The sequence below is a fragment of the Jaculus jaculus genome, chromosome 6, assembly GCF_020740685.1.
Source record: "Jaculus jaculus isolate mJacJac1 chromosome 6, mJacJac1.mat.Y.cur, whole genome shotgun sequence".
Taxonomy (NCBI): Eukaryota; Metazoa; Chordata; class Mammalia; order Rodentia; family Dipodidae; genus Jaculus; species Jaculus jaculus.
The window spans coordinates 159048037-159060011 of NC_059107.1; the positions used below are offsets into that span (position 1 = coordinate 159048037).

At 44.2% G+C, this 11975-nt stretch overlaps 1 protein-coding gene across 1 annotated transcript in view; it reads left to right on the forward strand.

The window, feature by feature from the left end:
- The window catches only part of Mei1 (meiotic double-stranded break formation protein 1), a 103797-nt gene extending 93127 nt beyond the window's left edge, over nucleotides 1–10670 (forward strand). Inside the window, exons 27-31 of the mRNA XM_045152828.1 lie at nucleotides 7146–7227; nucleotides 7649–7755; nucleotides 8773–8904; nucleotides 9069–9181; nucleotides 10574–10670. Of these exons, the coding sequence (XP_045008763.1) occupies nucleotides 7146–7227; nucleotides 7649–7755; nucleotides 8773–8904; nucleotides 9069–9181; nucleotides 10574–10619 (480 nt within the window). The 3' untranslated portion in view covers nucleotides 10620–10670. The remainder of the gene's footprint in view (nucleotides 1–7145; nucleotides 7228–7648; nucleotides 7756–8772; nucleotides 8905–9068; nucleotides 9182–10573) is intronic.
- The last annotated feature ends 1305 nt before the right edge of the window (nucleotides 10671–11975 follow it).

Sequence of the window (11975 nt, forward strand, 5' to 3'; positions counted from 1 at the left end):
GCACACCTTTAGTCCTAGCACCCAAGTAAGAAATTGAACCCAGGATGCCAGGTTTTGTAAGCAAGTGCCTTTAACCAGTGAGCCAGCCCTGATGATGATGTTTTAAAAAGTGGTTGAGCAGGGGCTGAAGAGATGGTTTAGCAGTTAAGGCACATGCCTGTGACACCTAAGGACCAAGGTTCCATTCTCCAGGTCCCATGTAAGCCAGATGAACATGGTGGCACACACATCTGGAGTTCATTTGCAGTGGCTAGAGGCTCTGGTGTGCCCATTCTCTCTCTCTCTCTCTCCCCCTTTCTTTGTCTCTAATAAATAAAAATAAATCTTAAAACAAAAAGTGGTTGAGGAGCCAGGTGTGGTGGCACATGCCTTTAATCCTGGCACTGGGGAGGCAGAGGTAGGAGGATCATCATGAGTTCAAGGCCACACTGAGACTACATAGTGAATTCCAGGTCAGCCTGGGATAGAGTGAAACCCTACCTCAAAATACCAAAAATAAATAAATAAATAATGATGATAAGCATAGTATATACATTTAGCCAGACAGCAGCAGACATTACACTCCTAGGGCTCATGACTACCCCTGTTTTAAGTTTTCAGTATCAGGGATGTATTCCCTCCTATGGAGCCGGCCTCCAGTCCATATAGAGGGCAGTTGGTTTCCACCATGACAGATGTGCCACTATTGCACCCATTGGCTCATTTGGCCTGGCTGGCCAAATATAAGACTTGTAGTGTCCACTGTTGAGTATCTTCACTGGTGATTTCTCTCTCTCCCAGTGAATTGCTTCTTCCAGCTTTCTGTCAGCTGGTCTACATGGAGGAGGTTTTCAGTTCAGCTCCAGCAGGGTTTCTCAGTGGCCTTCCAGCCCAAGTATGTGGAGTCTTCCTTCAGCATTTGGGTCTTACCATCTATTCCTGGTGGGAAACCAAGGGCCTTGTCAATGGTCCATAATATTTTGGGGGCATCAGAGACCTCCCTGGCCAACAACTCACTGGAAGGTATTCCATCCCTGGCACTGAAAATTTTCTAGCAACAATCTATGGCTCCTGAGTATTCCATTGTCCAAGAAAAATGTAGGTTTCCATATGATTTATTTATATCTTCTTAGATTTTGATTAGCTCTCCCTCTACCTTTTCTTTACTCAATCTCTTCCCCTGACCTTACTTTGGGCCTTTTCACCCCCATTAATCTATTCTTCTACTTACATATATACAATACCATCCTACAATGTACCCCTCCCTTCCTTTCTCTTCCCTTTATATTTCTTTTCTAATTTACTGGCCTTTGCTACTGAGTTTTCTTCCTACTCACACAGAAGTCCAATCATCTGTAGCTAGGATCCATATGTGAGAGAGAACATGTGATGCTTGGTTTTCTGAGCCTGGGTTGCCTCACTTAGTATAATCCTTTCCAGATGCATCTATTTTCCTGCAAATTTCATAACTTCATTTTTCTTTACCACTGAGTAGAACTCCATTGTATAAATGTTCCATATCTTCGTTATCCACTCATCAGTTGAGGGACATCTAGGCTGGTTCCATTTCTCAGCTATTGTTAATAGAGTGGCAATAAACATGGTTGAGCAAGTATGTCTAAGGTAATGAGATGAGTCCTTAGGATATATGCCTAGGAGTGCTATAGCTGGGTCATATGGTAGATCAATCTTTAGTTGTTTTAGGAACCTCCATGCTGATTTCCACAATGGCTGGACCAGATTGCATTCCCACCAGCAGTGTAGAAGGGTTCCTCTTTTTCCACATCCTTGACAGCATTTATGGTCATTTGTTTTCATGATGGTAGTCATTCTGACAGGAGTGAGATGGAATCTCAACATAGTTTTAATCTGCATTTCCCTGATGACTAGGGATGTAGAACATTTTTTCAGATGCTTATATGCCATCCGTATTTCCTCTTTTGAGAACTCTCTATTTAGCTCCATAGCCCATTTTTTTAAATTGGCTTGTTTGATTTCTTATTATTTAATTTTTTGAGTTCTTTGTATATCGTATATATTAATCCTCTATCAGATGTATAGCTGGCAAAGACGTTTTCCCATTCTGTAGGTTGCCTCCTTGCTTTACTCACAGTGTCCTTTGCCATACCAAGCCTTTGTAATTTCATGAGGTCCCAATGGTTAATCTGTGGTTTTATTGCCTGAGCAATTGGGGTTAGTTATATTCAGAAAGTCTTTGCCAAGACCAATATGTTGAAGGGTTTCCCCTACTTTTTCCTCGAGCAGTTTCAGAGTTTCCAGTCTGATGTTAAGGTCTTTAATCCATTTGGACTTAATTCTTGTACATGAAGAGAGAGAAGAATCTATTTTCATCCTTTTACAGATACATATCCAATTTTCCCAGCACCATTTGATGAAGAGGCTGTCTTTTCTCCAATGAGTATTTTTGGCATGGACTTACATCTGGGTCTTTTGTTCTGTTCCACTGATCTACATGTCTGCTTTTGTGCCAGTACCATGCTGTTTTTGTTACTATAGCTCTGAAGTATAAGTTAAAATCAGTCATGGTGATACCACCAGCCTTATTTTTGTTGCTCAGTATTGTTTTAGGTATTCGAGGTTTTTGTTTTTTATTTTTTTGTGATTCCAAATGAATTTGTGGATTGGTTTTTCTATTTCCTTGAAGAATGCCATTGGAATTTTGATGGGTATTGCATTAAATGTGTAGATTGCTTTTTGTAAGATTGCCATTTTCACAATATTGATTCTTCCAATCCAGGAACAAAGGATGTTTTTCCATTTCCTAGAGTCTTCTGCAACTTCTCACTTGAGTGTTTTAAAGTTTTCATTGTAGAGATCCTTTACTTCCTTGGTTAGGTTTATTCCAAGGTACTTTATTTTCTTTGATGCAATTGTGAATGGGAGTGATTCTCTGATTTCATCCTCTGTGTGTTTGTTGTTAGCATATAGGAAGGCTACTGATTTCTGTGTATTTATTTTGTATCCTGCTACAGGGATATAGGTGTTTATCAGCTCTAACAGTTTGCTAATAGAGTCTTTAGGGTCCTTTATGTATAGAATCATGTCATCTGCAAATAATGATAACTTGATCTTTTCCTTTCCAATTTGTATCCCTTTTAGGTGTATCTCTTGCTTTATTGCTATTGCTAAGACTTCCAGTACTATATTAAATAAAAGTGGGGGCAGCCGGGCATGGTGGCACACGCCTTTAATCCCAGCACTCGGGAGGCAGAGGTAGGAGGATCGCCATGAGTTCAAGGCCACCCTGAGATGACAGAATTAATTCCAGGTCAGCCTGGACCAGAGTGAGACCCTACCTCAAAAACCCAAAAAAAAAAAAAAAAAAAAAAAAGTGGGGGCAGTGGACACCCTTGTCTTATTCCTGATTTTAGTGGTAAGCTTCCAGTTTTTCCCTATTTAGTAATATGTTGGCTGTAGGCTTGTCATAAATAGCCTTTATTATATTGAGATATGTTCCTTCTATTCCCAGTCTCTGTAGGACTTTTATCATGAAGGGATATTGGATTTTGTCAAATGTTTTCTCTGCATCTAATGAGATGATCATGTGATTTTTGTCCTTCAGTCCATTTATATAATGCATTACATTTAACAATTTGCATATTTTGAACCATCCCTGCATCTCTGGCCTAATTGGTCGGGGTGAATGATCTTTCTAATATATTCTTTGTATTCTGTTTGCCAATATTTTGTTGAGAATTTTTGCATCTATGTCCATGAGGGAGATGGCTCTGTAATTTTCTTTTTTTTTGTTCTATCTTCGCCTGGTTTTGATATCAGGGTCATGCTGGCTTCTTAGAAGGAGTTTGATAGGAGTCCTTCTTTTTCTATTTTATAGAATAACTTAAGTAGCAATGGTGCTAGTTCTTCCCTGAAGGTCTGGTAAAATTCACCAATGAATCCATCTGGGCCTGGACATTTTTAGTTGGGAGATTTTTGATAACTGCTTGGATCTCTTTCTTTTGGTCAGATTTGCTAAGGGTTTATCAACTTTGTTTATCCTTTCAAAGAACCAACTTTTTGTTTCATTGATTCTTTGGATTTTTTTTTTTTTGGTTTCTATTTTATTGATTTTTGCCCTAATCTTTATTATTTCTTCCCATCTACTTATTTTTGGTTTGCCTTGTTCTTCTTTTTTCAAGTCTTTAAGGTGAAGCATTAGGTCATTTACTTGAGACCTTTCTAATTTCTTAATATAGGCACTTAAAGCTATAAATTTCCCTCTTAGGACTGCCTTCATTGTGTCCCAAAGGTTTTGGTATGTTGTGTTCTCATTATCATTTGACTCTGAATTTTTTTTATTTCCTCCATGATTTCTTCATGGATCCATTCATCATTTAGTAGTGTATTGTTTAGTTTCCATGATTCTGTATATGCTCTATAGCTTTTCTTGCTATTGATTTGTAGTTTGATTCCATTGTTGTCAGCTAGAATGCAAGGAATTATTTAAATTTTCCTGTATTTGTTAAGATTTGCTTTGTGTCATAATGTATGGTCTATTTTAGAGAATGTTCCATGTGCTACTGAAAAGAATGTATATTCTGCAGCATTTGGATGAAATGTCCTTTATATATCTGTTAGGTCCATTTCTTCTATGACCTCATTTAATCCAGATGCCTCTCTGTTTATTTTTTTTCCGGGGTGACCTGTCAATTGATGAGAGTAGGGTGTTGAAATCTCCCACTACCACTGTGTTTGGTGTCATCTGTGACCTTAGTTCTAATAGTGTTTGTTTGATGAAGTTGGGAGCTCCCATGTTAGGTGCATATATGTTTAGGATTGTAACGTCCTCCTGTTGGAGTGGGCCTTTAATCAAGCCCAACAGACTGGCCTTTTTTTCCTTAAGATTATTTATTTATTTAGTAGAGACAGAAAGAGAGGGATTGAGAGAGAGAGTGGGAATGGGTGCTCCAAGGCCTCTAGCCATTGCAAACAAACTCCAGGTGTATGCACCACCATGTCCATCTGGCTTACATGAGACCTGGAGAATCGAACCTGGGTCCTTAGGCTTTCCAGACATGCACCTTAACTGCTAAGCCATATCTCCAGCCCTGGCCTTTTTTTATTTTTATGTGAGAGAGCACAAGTGTGTATGAATGAGAGGGAAGGGATTGACATGCCAGGGCCTCCAGCCCCTGCAGTTTAACTCCAGATGCATGTGCCCCCTTGTGCATATGTGTGATCTTGTGTGCTTGCATCACTGTATCTGGTTTACATGGGAACTAGAGAGTTGAACATGAGTCTTTAGGCTTTGCAGGCCTTAGCCTTAACTGCTAAGCCATCTCTCCAGCCCAGAAAACTGGGCATTAATGCTCCTAAACTGATTACTTACTCTTTTGCCCATAATTAGAGTATCAAGACTTTTTAGCAAGTTGGTGGCTGACTTAATGAATTACATGGTAAATGAGAGGCTACAGGGATATGTAGAGGCTATTAGGGACATGTAGGCAGTGAGGTATCATGGATCCTCTGAAGTGGACTACCTTGTAACTACTTTCCCAACAAGGATATTGGGAACTTGATTGTGTGTGTACCTTCACCAACCAACACTGTCCTTGACAAGCCTGTTCCTGGGGAAGTCCAGAGTCCGTGGATAGAGCAGGGGATGGTGGCTGTGCACTTTGCTGCAACTCAGCCATTGTGCATCTGTTTTGCTGTAGAACAAGGCTGTCAACCAGACCCTTATCACTGGCCACACAGAGAAGAGAGTGGGCCAGGGTCAGTTTAAGTCAGGGTTCCAAGTTGTCTATTCCTGGCTTTTTTACTCTTTTCAGCCACCATCTACCACAGACAGCTCAGAATGATATTTTTTAAAGTCCTAAGTACTTGAAGCACTGGTCATTGCAATGTATTGCTCTTGTTGTGGGGCAGGGGTAAGTGAGAAAGCTTTTCTTTGGGGATGGGGTTTCCCTTTCTTTTCTCAAAAGTACCAAAGAAAAAAAAGTGGCTGAGTTGGGCATGGTGGCACACACCTTTAATCCCAGCACTCAGGAGGCAGAGAGGTAGGGGGAATGCCATGAGTTCGAGGCCACCCTGAGACTACATAGTGAATTCCAGGTCAACCTGTGCTAGAACAAGACCTGACCTTGAAAAAGAAAAGAAAAAAAAGTGGCTGCAACCTTCTGGTTTAAACTATGAACTCTTCCAGTGTCTATAGTCTATGAACTTTTTTTGTTGGGGGGTAGGGTCTCACTCCAGTCCAGGCTGACCTGGCACTCACTCTGTATCCCAGGCTGGCCTTGAGCTCCAGGGCCCATTTCCTTCTTGAAAACAAGATACTCTTTATTTCTTTTTTATTATTATATTTGTTTTGTTTTGTTGTTTTATTTTTTGTTGTTTCTTAGTTGTTGTTTGTTTTAAATATTTTCTTTTAAAAAATGTGTGTGTGTGTGTGTGTGTGTGTGTGTGTGTGTGTGTGTGTATGTTTTACCACTGCAAGTGAATGCCCAGCTAGCTTTATACGGGTAGGCTGTCAGGCTTTGCAAGCAAATGCCTTTAACCGCTGAACCATTTCCCTAGCTCTCCAAAACACTCAAAAAAGATAAGTTCTAGGCTGGGAAGTGGTGCAGATGTTAAAGGTGCTTGCTTGCAAAGCCTGCCAGGCCAGGTTCAATTCTCCAGTACCCACATAAAAACAAATGCACAAAGCGGCGCCTGTGTCTGGAGTGGCAGGAGGCCCTGGTGTGCTCATCCCCTCTCTCCTTCTCTCTTTCATTATCTCTCTCAAGTAAATAAGATATGTTACAACTGGGTCCCATGTTACACACCTATAATTCTAGCACCGCAGAGACAGAAACAGGAGGATAGCCACAAGTTTGAGCCCATCTTGATCTACACAGTGAGTTCCAGGCCAGCCACGCCTACATAGTGTGACCTTATCTCAAGAATAAAAAAGGAAAGTTACTCAGTATAAGCAGTGTGCCTTGTATGTGTGTGAGAGACTAACCTAACACACATTTTAAAGATTATCTTTAGGGCTTCATCTCATATCTAAAATCTGAATAACTGGAAAAAATATTTTTTCTTGATTAACACCAAAACCTATTAAGCATAAAACCTGACCCTGGAGTTTAAGGCCAACCTTCAATGTAACAATAATCCCCTGAAAAAAAATGACCCTAATTTTTTTTTTCTTTCTGTGTTTGCAGAAGGACCCTTTATTGTCCCAAGCCTGTGTTGGCTGCCTGGAGGCCTTGCTTGACTACCTGCATTCCAGGAGCCCAGACATTGGTAGAAATCTTCTCTGTTCTCTGATGTTTCCATGGGAGAGACTGGAGGGAGTGAGCCCCTGTCATTTTACTGTCCTAGTACTTTACACTGCAAGTACACTGTCACACTCATTATACAGATGATGCCACTGCCAAGTTCAGAGAGATCAAGTGATCGACCTAACCACGGTCACAATGTTCTTAAGTGGCAGATCCCTTCCTGTTACCCACTTCAATGTTATAGGAGATATTGCTTCACTGAGCCAGTCTGCGTAGGTGATTGGGAGGCCAGGCAAGAGAGGCATCTGCTGGAGTCAGCCTGTCCAGTTTCCTGCTGCCACAGAGCACCCCTTTTTTGAGCCAACTGGAGAAGCTCTTCTTGGGCCATTTCCCCAGGCCTCTGGCAAAGCAGCACTAACCCTGAGGGCTGGTGTTTCCCACAGCACTCCATGTGGCCTCCCAGCCTTGGAATCGGTTTTTGCTGTTCACTCTCTTGGATGCTGAAGAGAATTCCTTCCTCAGACCTGAGATACTAAGACTTATGGCCCTGGTGAGTACAGACAGGAGAGTCAGTCCTACAGTCTGACCAGCGTCTTTGGCAGAGTAGTAGGTGCTCAAGAGGTCCACGACACTGTAGCTTAGGTGACCTAATCCCCAGGAAGCTAGCTAGAAGGGCTCAGTGGCCCTTTATCCTGCAACAGAACTGCTCAGAGCATTCCCATGACTGACATCTCATCCCAGGGAATCCTTTTCTTACTTCCCTTGTGAAATGTTGACCAGGGCCTGCTGCCGCATGCCAGATCTGCCACGACTGAGAATGTCGAGCAGCCAAATGCTCAGCCTTTAAGAAGCAGGTCTAAGCCGGGCGTGGTGGCACATGCCTTTAATCCCAGCACTTGGGAGGCAGAGGGAGGAGGATTGCCTTGAGTTCAAGGCCACCCTGAGACTACCTAGTGAAATTCCAGGTCAGCCTGGACTAAAGTGAAACCCTACCTCGAAAAACAAAAACAAAATAAATAAATGAATTAAAAAGAAGCCTCAGTCTAGAGAGGGAGTTAGACAAGTGACTGGATGGTGAAAAGTGGTATTTCAAGTGGTAGTGTGCTTGGCTGTGTTACAGAAATAAGGAACAAAATAGTGAGCCTATGGGTGACAGTGGAGTGGATCTACAAACAAACCTGTGATTGGAGAACAGAGAGATGTGTAATTGCTTCTGTGCAGTGAGGGGACGTTTTAGCTGAGGCTTGAAGGATTAAAGCGGAGGAAGGTATTCTATGTAGTAAAGAGATAGCAGTAGGTACAAGAGCATGTTGGGTAGGTTACCAGAGCCACACAGTTCATCTTGGCCATGAGTGTGCACTGTATAAGCTTTGGGGACGGAGTCATGGCTAAAGGGATCAGTACAGCCTGCTCTCTGGGGCCCCCAGTCTGCCCCACTTACCTTGTGCTCACCAAGACAAGGCCCTGTGGGCTTCAGAGTGCTCCCAGTGCAGTGCTGAGCACAGCAAAGCACAGGAAATGGCACCTTTTCCAATTACTGTGTCTGGGGTTTTTCTTCCTGGGACAGTTTGTGCAGTACCGGAGCAGCAGTGTCCTCTCTCGTGAAGAGGTGGGTCTTGTTCTGCAAGGCGCAGCTTTGACTGACCTGTCTACCCTCTCGAACGCCACATTGCGGGCTCTGCATGGCTTCTTCCTGCAGGTGGGTAGAAAGGATGCTAGGTAGCCCTCGGAGGCTAGACCCTCAAGACTTATCTTCTCTGTGGAGGGTGAGAGCTCCGGCTACAGAAACCGCTGGCAAGTCGGGAGCATAGCAGGTGTGGTGCATTTACAGAAGGCCTGCCTTCCCTACCTCTTCTCCTGCAGGTTCAGAACATGGGATTCCTGGCTGACCACAGCATAGCACAGACCCTGCAGGCCTCCTTGGAGGACCTCTGCCCCAGCACCTTCTCCAGTCAGCCATGTCTTCAAGACATGATGTATCCTTTCTTACATCTGGAGGGTGTTTTTTTTCCTATTTTTTTTTCTCACAGTTCTTTTATTATTTATTTATTTATTTGAGAAAGATAAAGAGGGAGAGAGAGACAGGGAGGGAGGGAGGGAAGGAGGGAGGGAGGGAGAGAATGGGTGCACCAGGGCTTCCAGCCACAGCAAATGAACTCCAGATGCATATGTCACTTTGTGCATCTGGGTTATGTGGGTCCTGGAGAGTCGAAACAGGATCCTTGCAGGCAAATGCCTTAACCACTAAGCCATCTCTTCAGCCCCTCTTTTTTTTAACAAAAAATTATTTATTTATTTGAGACAGGGAGAGAGAAAGAGGCAGACAGAGAGAGAGAATGGGCATGCCAGGCCTTCAGCCACTGCAAACGAACTCCAGACACATCTGCCCCCTTGTGCATCTGGCTTACATGGGTCCTGGGGAATTGAATCAAGGTCCTTTGGCTTTGCAGGCAAGTGCCCTAACTGCTAAGCCATCTTTCCAGCCCCTTCTCTCTCTCTTTTTTTTTTTTTTTTTTTTTGAGGTAGGGTCTCACTCTAGCTCAGGCTGACCTGCAATTCACTATGTAATCTCAGGGTGGCCTCGAACTCACAGCGATCCTCCTACCTCTGCCTCCCAAGTGGTGAGATTGAAGGTGTGCGCCACCACGCCCAGCACATCTGGAGGTTTTGGCTTGGTCAGGTCCAAGACAGCTGTTGCATCACACTTCCCTCAAATGGGGAGGGCTGCTGACAGACAAGTCCCTCAGAGGCCAAGGTGGTTCATGCCTATAATCCCAGCACTCAAGAGGCTGAGGCAGGAGGATTTGAGTTTTCAAGCCACCCTGGACTATATAACAATACCTGTCTCAAAGAGGTAGAGTGCGCCAGGCATGGCAGCACACGCTTTTAATCCCAGCACTCAGGAAGTAGAGATAGGAGGATTGCTGTGAGTTCAAAGCCAGCCTGGGATTACAGAGTGGGTTCCAGGTCAGCCTGGGCTACAGTAGTGAGAAGTGAGAAGATACCTTGAAAAAAAAAGATTGGGTGAAAGGGCCAGGCAGGCACTTGGGCTGTAGCGGTGGCTGGGAGTCCTTCTGCCAAGGGCTTGTGATGCTCTCTGGAGGCACTCAGCGTCTGTGCAGGAGGTGGACTTCCCACTGCACTGGCCAGCTCCCTGGCTTTGCTTTCCCCTTGCAAGGAACAGTTCTCCTTGTGTAGCAGCTGCCTAGCCCAACTGTTCAGGTCCCAAGTTTGGAATCCAAGCCACTATTTTTAGAAGCTCCTGTTTGACCAGTGCTCCCGTGGGAGGCCCTAGAAGTGTGATATACCCCCTGCTGCCACTCCCTGGGCCCACTTTTCTTCTGTTCTCCGCTCATGTTTCATCTCAGCTGTCTGGGAGGTGTGTCCGTGTCTCTGTCCCACATCAGAAATTGAATCTCGGAACTTACAAGACTTGTAGACGAACTCCGCACATAATTGTTGGGGAAATGGCGGCCAACCTCACTCACTCATCTGGAGACATTTACTCCACCGAGGAAGTGGAGTTAGGAAATAAAATAATACATTCATATACCTGTGTGGGCTTTCACTATGGTCTTGTGTTGTCTCCCTGGAGGTCAATCTCCCAGCCAGTTGAATAGTGGCTTGTTCCAGCAAAATGGTAAATGGTTTCAGGGAGAGAGGGCAGACAGGACTGCATTTAAGAGCCTTTGCTGGGTCCCTCCGTTATACCCAGAGAACACATGTGAGTCAGGCCTCTAGGCTGGGAGAGCAGAGAAAGGTCAGCCCATCTGGTGCTCCAAGTGCCTTGAAGGCGCTTCACCTCAAAGGCAGACATGGAGAGCTAGAATTCCTAGGCAAGAAAGGTCAAATCCTCCTCAGCCTTCCTAGCTGAGTGTGGTGGTTTGAGTGTAAAATGTCCCCATAACCTCACGTGTTTGAGAGTAAGCCTCATGCCTAATCCCCAGCTGGTAGGGCCTTGCAGAAGGTGTGTCGCTGGGGGTGGGCCTTGAGGGTTACTCGTCCAGCTCAGCTGCCCCCTCTCCCACACGGAGTCCTCTCTCTTCCTCCATGCTGCTGTGTGGAGAGGACACCTGGCTGCTTGCTCTTACAGGCTTTCCCCCCACGGTGAAGGTTCCCCTCAAAACTGCAGACCGCTTCTGGTCAGGTGGTTTTTGTTTCAGTAACAAGAAGGTAACTGCTACACTGTACAAACCTGCCTCAGCTCCCCTCACAGCTTTTTTCTTAAAATTTTTATTTATTTATTGGTTGGGGGGATGGTCATGCCAGGGCCTCCAGCCATTGAAAACAAACTCCAGATGCATGTGCTACCATGTGCACTTGGTTTACTTGGGTTCTGGGGAATTGAACCTACATCTTTAGCTTTGCAGGCAAGTGTGCCCCAACTGCTAAGCCATCTCTAGCCCACAGCTTTTTTTTTTTTTTGAGGTAGGGTCTCCCTCTAGCCCAAGCTGACCTGGAATACACTCTGTAGTTTCAGGCTGGCCTTGAACTCACAGCAACCCTCCTACTTCTGCCTCCTGAGTGCTGGGATTAAAGGTGTGAGCTACCATGTCTGGCTTTTTTTGTATGTTTTGTTTTGTTTTTTCAAGGTTGAGTCTCACTCTAGCTCAGGCTGACCTGGAATTCACTCTGTAGTTCCAGGCTGGCCTCAAATTTACAGCAATCCTCCTACCTCTGAGCTTGTTTCTCTATACTACATGAGCAAGTTATTTACTATATGCCTCTGCTTATGACTGGCATGTCATCTGTGTTCTACAATTTCCCACA